At 43.9% G+C, this 14,296-nt stretch overlaps 1 protein-coding gene across 9 annotated transcripts in view; it reads left to right on the top strand.

The window, feature by feature from the left end:
• Window positions 1–14,296, top strand: part of KCNMA1 (potassium calcium-activated channel subfamily M alpha 1) — a 767,665-nt gene that overhangs the window by 651,364 nt on the left and 102,005 nt on the right. For 7 of the 9 annotated variants that reach the window (XM_042240721.1, XM_042240720.1, XM_042240724.2 and 4 more), the window contains 1 exon segment: window positions 10,296–10,389. In XM_042240721.1, the coding sequence (XP_042096655.1) occupies window positions 10,296–10,389 (94 nt within the window). 9 annotated transcript variants of the gene reach the window in all.

Here is a 14,296-nt window from a genome sequence, read left to right as displayed (position 1 = left end):
ATTTAACATACACACAATTAGATCCTAGGCTGATCTTCAAATAGAATCACTGGGGCAAGCATTAATTCTGAAGACATAAATACCAAAGTGAAAATGAAAATGAAAATCTGATTGACATCTTCTGCCAGTCTTGTTTACTGGAAGCCGTTTAGGGGGAGGAAAAGCAAAAAGAGAAGGAAGGTAACCACTGAGTCAACACATGTAAGCAAATAGAAACTTCTGCCTCAAAGTGGAAATGTAAATACACATTGTGTTCAGCAGGAGAATTTGATGTGAGGTGTGAAATTAAGTCCGGGAGAGGCCTGACCCTTTGCTTCTCACCCTGGGCTGGTGGCATATCTCAGATTCCGGAGGCAGCATGATCTTTCCTCCATTCCTTTGGGTGTCTGACAATCTGTAAATCCACAAGGAAGCCTTTCTTGCAAGGATTTTCCTGAACAGTCTTATACAGACAGCATGAAGTGATCAAAAGAATGAGTCATATTTTACATTTGCCTGTCCAGTTCCGAACAAGGGAGCATGTATACACACAGGCAGGGCAAATTAAGATAACTTCTCTATAACCACAGGCAGAGTCCAGTACCTAGAACACTCTTGAGAAATGGCCAGGCAGGGCTGCGGCCAGAGTGGGAAGAATGAGACGCTTGCTTGAGGCACCAAATTTAAGGAGTCACCAAAAACCTTAGTCATCAAGATAAATAATGTGAGCTCAGTCACTTCAGTCGTGTCTGACTCTTTGTGACCCTGTGGACTTGTAGCCTGCCAAGTTCCTCAGTCCATGGGATTCTCCAGGCAAGAATACTGGCATGGGTCTCCATGCCCTTCTCCAGGGGATCTTCCTGACCCAGGGATTGAACCCACATCTTCTTCATTGGAGGTGATTCTTTACTGATTGAGCCACCAGGGAAGCCCCAAGATAAATAATAGGCGCATGCAGTATTCTAAAGCATCAAAATGCAAAAAAATGCAAGATGAATAAAATGTTAGAATTGCAAATAAAGGCAGGACAAATAGTGATTTTAGTGTTGGCATGTAAGCACTGAATTTCAGAAGTCAGTAGGGGTTAGAATAAGAAACACAACACAACTGGCAGCTCTGCCATCTGTGAGCACTTGAATTGTTCCAGGAACAGTGTTCAGCACCTTCCAGGCATTTTCTCTTGATACATTTCAGAGAGACCAGTTTGTCCTACAGTAAATCCAAATCTATTCGATAATAAACCATATTAGAGAGTTCCTTCACAGACTCCATAAATTCCATTACAGTTCATTTTGTCTTTGTTAAACATTTGAGTTGAAAATTACAATCCCTTTATTCACAATGATCATTTCAGACACACAGCTCAAAAAGAACAGCGTTAACTTTAAAAAATATACTAGCACGCTTGAACCTATTAAGCACCATAGCTTCGTAGACTCCAGCTGATGATTTTTATTAAGTATACTGCAGGAGGGGGGAAAATCAAGAATAATTATAAATTCATATATACATCTCTTATGGGCATAAGGTGGCTTGAATGGGATGAATGCAGAAGTTGTCTGTTTCCCCAAGAAAATCACAGAGATGTTCTGATTAAGCCCATAATCTAGTTGATGTGAAATTCTAGCCAAATGTATGGGGCACATTTTCTCTTCTGAAAGTACTTTTGATAAGAAATGCATTACAAACTCATCAGTTTGGCTTCCTGTTAACAAAAAGACAGCAGCCGTCTGGATCATTCTGGGTTCACAGTGAAACTGCCACACCACGTATCCTCCAAGTAAAGCTGTGCAAGTTTGACAAGGGGCAGATGAATCCGGGAGTTATTGTGCAGGGGTTTAAATCTATGCGGCAGCTGACGGTTGAAATAATCATCTATATATCGCTCTGAGCTAGCTGGGGAAAGGTTGACGCTGTATATTTTCAACATATCTAGTCTAATGGTTAATCTGTTGTCTTGGATGGGCTCTTGCCGGGTGGACTTGGAGCACACACTGACAGCTCCGAGGAATTGCTCATGGTGGATGTGGTTGGCCTTGATTCTCAAAGTGCACAGTGGAGGGCTCTAACTTAGCTTGCATGGGAAAATGAGAAACTCACCTGGCTGGTCTCCCCCAAGGCAAAGGAGCCTGCCAGACAAATAGCGGATTTGGTGGGAAGGACATTCGAGGCTCTAAACTATTTATACTTCCATCCCTCCCGACTTTCCTCCTGATTTGACTTCCCTCCTGACTTTTCCACATCTGTGCACTGGAAGTGAGTTCCGTATGTGTTGCTTTCATTGTCTGGCTATCTTGGCAGATTGGAAAGAGCATTGTCCTTTTAGAAAACTGGAAAGCTAGGAAAATGTGAGAAGATAGGAGCAGGAATCAGCAAACCTTTGCTATCAAGGGTAAATACGCTATACTTTGCAGGCCACGCAGTCTCAATTGCAGTTATTTATCTCTGTGTTGTAGAGTGCAAACAGCCAGAGATGCTAGGTAAACAAATGACTGTGGCCATGTAGTGATAAACTTTATTTAGAGCTACTGAAATTTTCATATCATTTCAATGTGTTATGAAATATTATTCGCCTTAGATTTCTCCTCAACCACTTAAAAATGTAAAAATTATTTTTAGCTTATAAGCACTACATAAATATGTTCCACAGTATAGTTTGCTGATCCCAGAACTTGAGAAATATAAAAAGAAAGACGGCAGCTGTTGGTGCCAGGAACTTGGCAGATTTCATCCTTATTTTGAAGCTTGTCCCCACAAAACATGTACTACAATGTGTCAGGGTTTCAGAAAGAAGTGAGACACACTTTTTGACCTCAAAGCTTTTACCATCATATTGGCGCTGGGAGTAGCAAGCAGAGAAGGAGAGGAAAGTTGAGAAGAGGCTGTTTTGGTTGAACTCCTATACATTTTCTTTCTGTTTGATTCAGAGTAAAAGTTTTCTTCTACTGTCTTCCCAACTCCCAACTCCATAGTGAAATTTCAAAGATGTTCTTGCAGTTCTCATTTCCATTGTGTATTTGCTTTTAAACTTTCCTTGTTTTCTCTGTCTTCATCTCTAAGAAGCTTATACATGGTAATCTTTTCTTGAGATCCTTCTTTGCCCTTGAGGTGATGGAGACAGTTATTCCAAAAAAAAAAAAAGAAAAGAAAAGTACCAAAGGCAACTGGATTGCCTAGAGAAATTGTCTACTGAGTACTGAGCAGGGCAAGAGCGCTGGGCAAGTTGTAATGACAGGTCAGGTTTTTAGTAAAGGTATTTGAGCTGTGATTCTAGATAGAGGCGACTGGGGAATGTTGGACTCTAACCAGGACGCATATAGAACAGGAGGCTGTGGTTTGAGATGGGGTGTGTCGGTACAGAAGGTACATCTACTCCACCAAATTTGATTCTTGAGGATCTGTTAGGCCACAGTATTTCTGTAGAGAACATTACAAACCAGGTCATGTGGATTCTGTTAATATATTTATATAGTATTTCTTCTCTCTCCCATGCAGAGCTGAATTCTTTCATTACTCTGTGTTGATGGCCTCAAACTTACACAATTCAGGTTTCCTAGGCAGTGAATAGAGTCAGAAATATACCCTGTGATTAACTTCTACATAACCCATTGTTCCTTAAAGTCTCCCTCCCCATTCTCCTATTAGCTCCACAAAAGCCAGAAATGAAAAAGCTCCAACAAGCCTCCCCTTCCCTGCCCCTCATTCTCCCATGGGGTGCTGCTCCCCGCGCCTGGACTCAGGCAGCTTGGGGACTCTTCCCACCCTCATTTTGCATGGTAACAGGTCATTGTTGTTTCCAGCCTCCATCCTCTAGGTTTTCCAAATAAATGTATTTACTGTTTCTCAGCTAGCAGTTGTAAAATGATCCTGCCTGATACTGTACATGGTAAAGTGATTATCCAGTTGTAGAGAGTTATGTATATTGTGTTGGTGATATTATTAGTGTTCACATTGCTTTGGGTAGGGAGCAGCCTTCATCTTTTAATGATCTCTGTATTAATATTCACCATGATGTTTCAAAACAAATCAGCTTTTGGGGGATTGATTTTATCCATAATACTGCAAAATCTTCACCAAACTTCTTGGTAAAATATGGCGCAGTGGTAAAGAAGCACCCTGCCAAGCAAGAGATGTGGCTTTGATCCCTGGGTTGGAAAGATCCCCTGGAGAAGGAAATGGCAATCCACTCCAGTATTCTTGTCTGGGAAACCTCATGGACAGAGGAGCCTGGTGGGCTGCAGTCCATGGGGTCACAAAGAGTCAGATGCTACTGAGCACGCACGCACGCACGCATGCACGCACGCACGCACACACACACACACACTAGGTTGTCAGATCAGAAACTCTTACTTCCAGGATATTTCCCCGCGTTCTTGAGCTGCCTACTGACCTTGTAGGCATAGAACTTGGCTCTGATGCCTGTCTTACTTTTTTGTAGCTGCTCAGCCTCATTGATGGCACATAACATTCCCACCACAAGATTTATCCTGAAACAATCGTTAAGTGCTCCTTTTTAGCAGTTATAGGACCAGAGTCACAGGATGGGTTATTTATCTGGCGTTTGTTGTTCTTGTTCTTACTTTGCCTTCATTGCTTATGGGAACATTCATACTCTCTCACCCGTCCGGTTTGAGTGACAGCCAGCCAGGGTTCTGGTGGTCTATAATTGTAAGACAGGAAACATCTCTTTGTAAAACAGGTGCCATTATGTGCTGCAAACCAGGGATTTCTTTTTCCTGGCTACACTATAAGACCTTGGAGTTTGCTAGCCCAGATTTCCTAGTGAAAGTCTGAGGCAGTCATCCTATAGAGAGGTTGAATCAGCCTGGGAGTTTTGTCTATCGTGAATCAGTTTGTTGAAAAGTGACTGTATTACTACAACTTACTTGATTTTTCTTGGGAGGAAGGGAAGTTTGATAAACCCAGGAAACAGGAAGCACACTTGTTCAATCTCTAGTCCCACAATTTCATAAGTTGCCATTTTTAGTAAAACAACATTCACGTCCTGAAAGGCTGAAAACACACACCCGATTCTCACTGACATCACTCACCATACAAGGAGATGCGACCGACGCATCACCCTTTCTTAGGAGTGGCAGACCCCTGGCATTTAATGCAAGTTAAGCAGCAATCTCACAACCAAGGGAGCTAACCAAGCCAGTGGTCTGAGATGAAAACGATAGTTTCACACTGAGGGTTGATAGCTTGGACTCTAATGATTATTCAGTAGGATGCATTTTAACAGGTTTTGGAAGATAATGAGTTTGGTCTTTCGGCAAAACTGAATTGTCTGTGTCTGTGTATATATCGTGGGGGGAGAAAGGAACTCTGTATATTTGGGGAAATGATGACACAAGCAAGATTGTCTGCTGACACGTTATCCCGTCTGACATCGATGACAATAATGCAGTGAAAAGAATTTCAAGAAGTCATCGGGGGGAAAAGAGAAAAACCCTGCAATTTAGCTGTGAGGGAAGAAACTTCCATTTTAATTTAAAACTATAATTTTGTTCAGTGTGAAAACTGGTTTGGAGCTTTTCCAATGAAAAATTTCACAAAGGATTAATTTCGGTTTTCTTTTTTTGTTATTGTTTGGCAGTCAAGGTTGGAGCTAGATCACGCTATTCCAAAGACCCATTTGAGTTCAAGAACACAGCTCACAATTCTCAGCTTGTGACCGAGCCAGGTGAAGGAGCTCTGGAATCTATCCCACTTTTTAACAACTGCACCCCTTAATGTTCTACCTTAACATGCTGAGCTCAGGGGGAGAAGGAAGATGTGCTACTGTGGATTTCAGCATGCATCTAGCTTGTTGGGCAGCAAAATGCCAAAGAGAAAATCCATACAAAATGATAAATAATCATTAAAACTACCCTCCCCCCAAACTAGCAGCTTGCACAGGACTCCAGTCGGAAGCCCTGTTAGTTCTATGCCTCTGCGTTCAAACCACTTTGCATGCCTCTTACTCTGAGTGATTCCAGTGTGAATATGACATTACTAATGATCTGCTAAGTGTGTGCAGATGTGGGTTTCGCCAGATGTGGTGATTAATAACGTAATGGAGATAGCCAGTTGACTCATGTTTATGGGTTGTTTGCCTTTTATTACATTTCCGAGTTTATTTGCTTTGAACTATTTTTTAACTGCAGCCAACAAACTCACCTTTAAGTCTCAGAGGGCATCATCCCCCTAAACCCTGCTGAGGAAACTGGGACAAAGGAATGTGCCCCAGGCTGGAGCTGAGAGTTGGGTCAGCTCTGGACTATGTAGGCAAGCTGAAGTTGTTGCCCCATTTTACTCAAAGTGCCCATGGAGAGGCATTGATGAACCTTGACACAGTGTTTACAAGTTGGCTAGGCCAATAAAGCAAGGGATTTCTCTTTTTTAAAAAAATGCAGTAAAGTATATGATCATCTTGAAGGGAGCCCGGAGTTCTGGCCAGTGTTTCTGGAAGACGTTGCCTTGGTTTTGCTTAGAGAAGAGTGCCGATGAAAAGTTGAGTAAAATGTTGTTACAGATGTTCAGCTCTGCATTAAGGCTGTTGGAATTACCACCACATCTTAAATCAATTCCCAGAACATTGTCTGGAGGTTATGTCATTGAAATAATGAATCCTCTTTAGTCAAGTATAAGCAAACATGTTAAAACATCATTGTAACTTTAAATTAAACTCCAGCGCAAACCAAGGGATCTGAAGGCTCATTAGATTTGCCTGACATTTTTCTAGCACGGAGTCTTCCCAAACTGTAAAACTGTTAGATTCAGTGCCTATTAGACAAGCGAGCACTGGGAAGTTACAACAGCACATTAAGTGTTATACTTAGGGATGTGCAAAAACAAGCCCTTGAATTTTATGAGTACTCAGAGACTGGATGGAGTTCAGCTCCTATAAAAATTCCACATTGGATTCCTGGACTTGTTTGTGTTTTAAAGAAGCTGGTAAGTCAGGTTCCTTTAAAAGATCTTATCTTCCTACTGCTTCCGCAGCAGGAGGACCTTGGTGGAAATGCCGGAGACAGAGGTGTATTATAATTAGCCAGAAACCAGACTAACTGGGAACCTGGACATGTGTGTTGGCATGAGGTAGTAGCCCATTCCTTTGATACTTGTCTTTCACCAAAGTAAGTCTCCCTTTTTAATTCAATTTTTATTCCTCTCATGTAGTCACAGAAGCCACGAGATGAAAATTATATTTTATAGCTTAACTAAAAGTTTTCCTCAATCTGCTTTCCTTATATATGCAGAAATTGATGGAATCCATATAAAAGGATAATAATTAAATATGGTTTATATCCTACTTAGGAGGCAGAAGTGATCACGGCTCCTCTAGTGGGATCCAAGCCACGTGTAATGGCCTCCATTACACAGCGTTCGTATATTTAAGCTGGAGACATTTCCCTGCCCCCCACCCCCACCTACCCTGCCCCATCTCTTCAGGGAACAGATCTGCATTTCCAGTACACGAGGAAACCTTTGAACATGCATTTCATTTAAGAGAACAAATCCCAGTTTAAATGCAGTATGATTATGATGGATGAGCTTTCTGAGTTGCGATGAAAATAAATCGTTTCCTTGCATAGTAGGAGGCCTGACTTTAGCACCGGAACTGGGTGTTTCCCTGGAGCTGGCGAACAGGTATTAACTTGCAAGTCTTCCATCTGAAGATCACTGCAGGTACACAGATAGACCAGGCGCCAGGTTAATGGGCACTTAACAAGAGAGGGTTATGTATCATTAGCCAGTGTAAATGAGGAAAGTAAAGTTAAGCAAAAGAATCCAGCAGAAATGCCGGAGACTGTGACTTCCAACAAATACACGCGTATTGTGTAATTGGACAAAACCGTGGCAACATCTGGTGGGCTTGAATAAAGCTAGCCTAGGGTAGGTAAAAAACATGTTTGGACATTTCATCCTAACCATAAGAAGGCTTGTGTGATAAGAAGAAAAGAATTTCCACCTCCTACTAGATCAACTCACATGCACGTGTGTTATTTAGTGCATCATGCCACTCAACTAATGCAGGTCATCTTGAACAAAATACAACCCTTGCAAGTGACCCATATTAAAAGATGACTTTGTATTACATGGGTAGTCAGCGCAAGACTTTCTACCCCATCCCAAGGTGGGGAAAGTGCAAAAGTACACTTAGACCCATACACATTCTCTCTGTCTCTTAATCTTACTCCCTTTCTACTCCATCATTGCCTGGGATGCCTGGCCCCTCTCCTATGAAAGGAAGATAAATGCAGGTCTAGAACAGAGTGCCTGCTTGCTTACTGAGAGATGCATATCACCTCTAAGTGAGTTTTTTCAATACCATTTATGTGGCTTGTATTTATTTCCTTTAATCTTTTAAGTGCTGTTTAGTCTCTGTGATTTGCTTGTGGATACTCATTTCTGATAAGATGCGATATCCTTCCAGCCACATAGTCCTTCCTGGAGACCTAAGTGACTGATAACGGTCACAACCTGAGCCTGGGCCTGAGGTGGGCGGGGTGGGTGGGGGAGGGGAGCCTGTGCAGGGGGAGCAGCAGGTGATAGAGTATAAGGGCTAAGGGCATTTACAGGTGATTGATCTGCCTTTATTTCTTCCAGTCACGCTCTCACTTCCAACTACATTCTTGTTCCATTTCCTTGTGTCAGCCAAAAGTTAGACAACCTCAGACTAACAGTAGAATAAAGGAGTGTACCAAGGGTGATACTTGGAAGCAGATTTAGAGGGTAGTTGTATTATCATGGTCTTCCCTGGTTGACTCAGACTGTAAAGAACCTGCCTGCAGTGCTGGAAACCTGGGTTCGATCCCTGGACTGGGAAGATCCTCCTGGAGAAGGGAATGGCTACCCACTCCAGTATTCTTGCTTGGGAAATCCCATGGACAGAGAAGCCTGGCGGGCAATAGTCCATAGGGTTGCAAAGAGTCAGACACGACTGAGTGACTAACACTAGCACTGGATTATTATAAACTCTTTGAGGCCATATATCATAAAATTAAATGTGTCTAGTGTTTTCAGAGAAGTACCATATCATGCACGTTCTGATATGGGTCTTCCTGGATAATATCAAGCAGCTTAGATGGCATCTCCTCCCCCACTTAAGCCTTGTGCACCTTTAACACCTATCAAGCTTCTTTTGATGTTGTCGCTGCTAATATTTCTCCTCTTAGCTTTAAGGTAACTGCATGTCATTTTGAGTTTCAGGGATGCTTCCTCCCAGTCTGTGTTGCAGTCAACAATAAGAATCCAAGGATCCTGTTTTTCCCTCTTGACATTACAGCTTTAGCCTGAATCATGGGGGTGGGGAGAGGAAGACTAGGATTTTGCTGCTGGTGCCCTTGGGTGACAGGCTGGGTATGCATCTGCTAATTATCAAGCAGCTCTCTTAAAAAAGAGGCACGATGCAGGCTACTATATCTCCAGAGCTTATTAGTGGGTGTCTTTGGGCAAAAGCACTAGCGTATGCTGTGTTGTTCGTGAGCAGAGCTTCACATTGCTTAGCGATCTGTGTGGTTTAAACATTTGGAAAACAACCTGTGGTTTCCAATAGTCTCTGCTGCCCTGCTCTCCTGCCTACCACTCCTCTCCCTGCAACCCCCCGCATCATCAGAGATATCATTCAATGGCAACCTGCTCCTTCGTTTGGGTGCTTGCAGCCCCTTTCTCGTGTCTTAATGAATTGAGAAAGGACCCCACATGCACAGCTCCACAGGCCCTCTCTCCTGGGAGGTGGAGGGACAAGAGCTGCATTGGGCTGGGATTCTTGGGCCCAAACCCACCAATGTTCCCAGTCCTGATGGATTGAAACATTGGCTGTTAAGGCCTCCAGTCCTTGCCTCTCCAAGGCTCTTTTCCTCTGGCGTGCAGGAATTAGGAACCGGTTTTGTTGGTTCATTTGCAGAAGCAGCCAGGTGGCAGCTCTCGTGCTGCTGCGATTTTTGGTCATCCAGCAAGGCAAAGGAACCAAAATGAATTCTAAGCAGAATGATGGCGTGTTCCCATATATATATATATATATATATATATATATATACATCCGTATTTTTGCAATTTCTGTTCTTTCTATTGGCAGGGTGTTTATAAACTGTTTTAGTCTTTGAAAGTGCATGTTCAAATGCTGGAGTGTTGAGAGGTGATGCTCTCACCTCCTCTAAGCTGGGCTCTTTGACTAACGCCTTGGTTTTTGTCATTGGGTCCTAAGACACGGCCACGAATTCCTAGTGAGTGACTGAGCCGTAAGTGTGTGTCCTTTGATATCTTGCCTGTATTTCACAGTCTGCCCTCAAACTGTTCATAATCTCATGAGCTGCCTGTATTTCCAGTTGAAGATGAGCAGCCGTCGACACTGTCACCCAAAAAAAAGCAGCGCAACGGAGGCATGCGGAACTCACCCAGCACCTCGCCCAAGCTGATGAGGTAAGGATGGATAGGGGCCTGGGCTGTGCAGCGGGTCCCCTGGTGGCGGGTCCCTCTCTTGCTCCATCTCCTCTCATGCCCCCCCCCACCAACCCTCAGGGGCCCAGCAGCTCCCCCCCCCAGCAAGCTCGCAGGGGAGGAGGGGACGAGATCGTTAGATGGCTTCTTAAAGGCTGGAGTATTTATTCTGTCAGCTTGTCAGCAGTTAATGATAGAGCTGAAAAAATTCTGTCATGAAAAACAGTTTGAAAAGCTGTTTGAAAAATACATAGGCTTTAAAGTCTGAGCTGTCACCATGCCCTGTCTATGTGTAGTTCCTAAACAACAGTGGCACTAATGACGGCAGCAGCCAATCAGAGGGGCGCGTGTGGTTAGTTTGCCTCCGGCAAGTCTCTTCCCGCTGGAGTCCCTCCGAGGACTGTTTTCTGTACTTAAGGCCATATGTGAGATGTATCATCACAATCAAAAATGAACCTGAAGATTACCTTCTCTTTATCCTGTCGATTGAAATCAAATTTCTGTTAATTGATTTTGACTGATAAAAAAGTCTAATAATCTGTGGACTTGCCAAAGCAAAGTTCAAAAGTAATCCACTTCTGCTCAGGCTAAAAGCAATATTAATTATGAAATAGAGCTTGTGTGCACTCTTTTGCTCTCTTTCTCTCCTTCCCTCCCTCCTTCTGTCCCTCTCTCTGCCCCCTCCCTTGCTCCCTTCTTTCTTTCCTTTCTTCCCCTCTCTTTATCTTGACTGCAGCTTCCTCTAGGAAAAGGAAGTGAAACCAGTTTTCAATAGACTTCTCTTGGTTCCTCTTCTTGGCCTCTTCATCTTTCTTCTCCCTTTTTGTTTTGTCTCTGATTCGTCTGCCAATACTAGTGCTGATTTCCCCCATCACCCTCACTCTCCAGCATCTCAGTGAAACAGGAATGATTTCAGGTTTGCACTGCTTTCCCTAAATGTTCCCTGCCATGGAAACACCTGCCATCTTGATGGTGCTTTCTTCTTCTCATTGCCATTCGCTATTCTCCTCCCTTTGATGATTGATACAAAAATCAGGATGAATTCCTCCCCCTCCCCACCTTTTCCTAGCATTCGCCTCTTCCTGCCTCTCCACAGCCACCTTTCTAGGTTGGAGACAGGGCAGTTCTTCATGTGGTCGAGAACACAAGTCCCAGAAGACTCACCCAGCCCCATGTCCTTTTCCATCACAATCCCCTCTTCCTGTTCAGTGCTTCCTGTTTCCCATTTGCTCAGTCTTGCTTGGGTGCTGCTGATTTGCCTGCTTGTTTACAGTTTATGAGGAGAAATAAAACGTGCCCACTGCCAAGCCCTTGTTTTTCCAATGCCACTTGTCAGGCTCCCATCCACTCTCTATTGACTCACCATTAGGTGATCGCCTTATCTCATGCTAATAGTTTTATCCACTGAAAACAGACAGAAGCCCAGGCGCTTTCTTTTGCCTAAATTTAGAGAAGCAAATAAATAAATAAAGAGAAGTCTGAAAAATCTGAAACCTTTGGAGCCAAATTCCCTGTCCCTGTTTGCTATGTAAAGTATGGCTCATTTCTTTGATCTTGAGTAATAATAATTCTGAGGAGTTATACTGTTTTCATATGCTTCAAAGCTGTGTCAAAGTTTTGCTGCTTAAGGGTACTTCTTTATTCTGTTGGCTCTTGGGTACCAAGATGACAGGTCTTCTGTATGAGGTGGAAGCTTTTTTAAGTCGTAGCCTTCAGCAAAACATCAAATTACCAAATCCGGGGTAACATACTTCTACACAAATGCCTTTCCTGTAGATATATTATACCCTATATATTAAATACTTTAGTGTTACACGCTACATTTTATGTGCAATAGAAAGTGATGGTTTGAGGTAGCCTTGGGGGGACTTTTTTTCCACAAGCAGAAAAAGCTAGTATATACCGTATCAAGTATGGTTTTTACAGGACTTTCTGCCCGAAGGCCTTTGTAAATAAGTAATGATCAACAGATTGGCTGTGGGTTTTTGAAAAGCATGCCTGTGTCAGTTTGCATGATGGGGGAGAATTTTCAAAGTGGGTCTTGCTTTCATTGCCTGTCGGAGAGGGGCTGAGGGAGGCAGTCATCCCGGGCTGGGGCTGTCTACTCTGCGGTACATCAGAATTGCTAAACGTGGGTCAGGCGGTGAGCTGAAACTTGCCGAGCTACAGAACTCAGGTTTCTGGTGTTGCTGCCTTTGGGCTGCTGCTATTGCTGGGGCTGCTGTTACTGGAGCTCTTTACCCCGCCAGCCCATGACGACCTCAATTGGTGCTCAGTTGGAACGGGCTGTCCCATGACACGTCAGAAAGTCTTCAACATTCCTCTCCTTGACTGCAACTTTCTGTGTTCCGGGTTCTTTACAGAGTCAAGATGGGAGTCTGTCTGTGGAGACTCCACAGACTCTGGAGCCCCGTTGCCCTTCATTTCCAGGGTAGGAATGAAGAGCCCATGGGTGGTTGGGTTTGAATCACCGACTCTGGCCATGAAGTTGCCAGGGCTGATTTTTTTCTAGCTTCATCTTGCTGATTGACAGGAAACAGAGTCCCCCCCACCCACCCCAAACCACATCTGCAAACACTCCCTGTCTACTCTACAGGAGATGGGACTCTCAGGTCCTATTCCTTATGACCTGAAACATCCATAAAGGAGGCTAATGACTCATTTGAAGTGGGTGTTTCGACATGAGTTTGTGGCTTGCTGCTTGAGCAGAATCAATCATTCTGAATGCGGGCAGGTTTTAGTGGCCTATGGGCAGTGATAGGAAACTTTCCGAGAGAAACTGGAGAGCCCAGAATGGGCTAGGCTGGGCTCTAATTTACCACTGTGGCCTCTGCAAGTAAAACATGCTCCTGCGTGAGGGGTCCTTGCAAGCCATCTGCCAGCAGGAACTGCAGCAGGGACTCCGTACTAATGGTCTTTGTCTCCCCTTTGTTCTGGGAGCAGGCCTACCCTGGCTTCCGAGCGTCACTTCACTCTGCACCATCATTAGATGAGCTGCCTTGTTCGGTGTGTCTGGATCCTGAGGCAGTATGTTTTTTCAGAAAACAGCCCTCACAACCAGACCGAGCCAATGGCAAGCATCTGTGCTCCAAGTCAGGGGTCTGTGCGTCCTGATTAGAGACCTTTGGCTTCAGATCCCACAAGGGAGTGGACTGAGGAGGTGACCGGGGCCCTGTTATTCTTCTCAGTGTTGGTCTCTTAACATGGAATGGTTTAAGGAGCCTCTCCTAGCTTCCCTCTAAAATCACCAAGCACCTGTTGCCCAGTTCTCCCTACTCAGTGTATGTGTGCCTTGTAAGGAAAGCTGTGTCTTCCTTCCATTTAAGGCTCTAGAGCAAAGCACTTTGTCTCTGAATAACCAAGTCAAGGGTTCTTAATTAGTAAGGAATCTAGTAAGGAATCTTACTCTAGTAAATCCTACCTAATTGGGAAGATGTGAACCGACATGGTTTAGTTTCCAAACCCATTTTATTCACTGCCTCACTCCGGCACCTGCTGGAGGGAATAGGGTAGTGCTCAGGCCATTGCAAGTGGCTTGATGTGGCTGGAGAAAGAGGTTCTTAGAGTTGACAATATGAGAGTGTTCTGGCTTCATTAGGGTGCTGCCAGATCCCATTAGGGCTTCCCAGGTAATGCTGGTGGTAAAGAACCTCCCTTCCAATGTAAGAGATATGAGACGCAGGTTCAATCTCTGGGTCAGGAAGATCTCCTGGAAGAGGGCAAGGCAACCCACTCCAGTATTCTTGCCTGGAGAATCCCCAGGGATAGAGGATGATGGGCTATAGCCCATGAGGTAGCAAAGAGTCGGACACAACTGAAGTGACTTAGCATGTACACAGACCCATTGACTGTTCAATGAAATCTATCTAGAAAGACTTTCTAGGGATAA

This window comes from Ovis aries, chromosome 25, assembly GCF_016772045.2.
Source record: "Ovis aries strain OAR_USU_Benz2616 breed Rambouillet chromosome 25, ARS-UI_Ramb_v3.0, whole genome shotgun sequence".
NCBI lineage: Eukaryota > Metazoa > Chordata > Mammalia > Artiodactyla > Bovidae > Ovis > Ovis aries.
The sequence above is the reverse complement of the archived record's forward strand: the minus strand, read 5'-3'. Positions and strand labels throughout refer to the sequence as shown.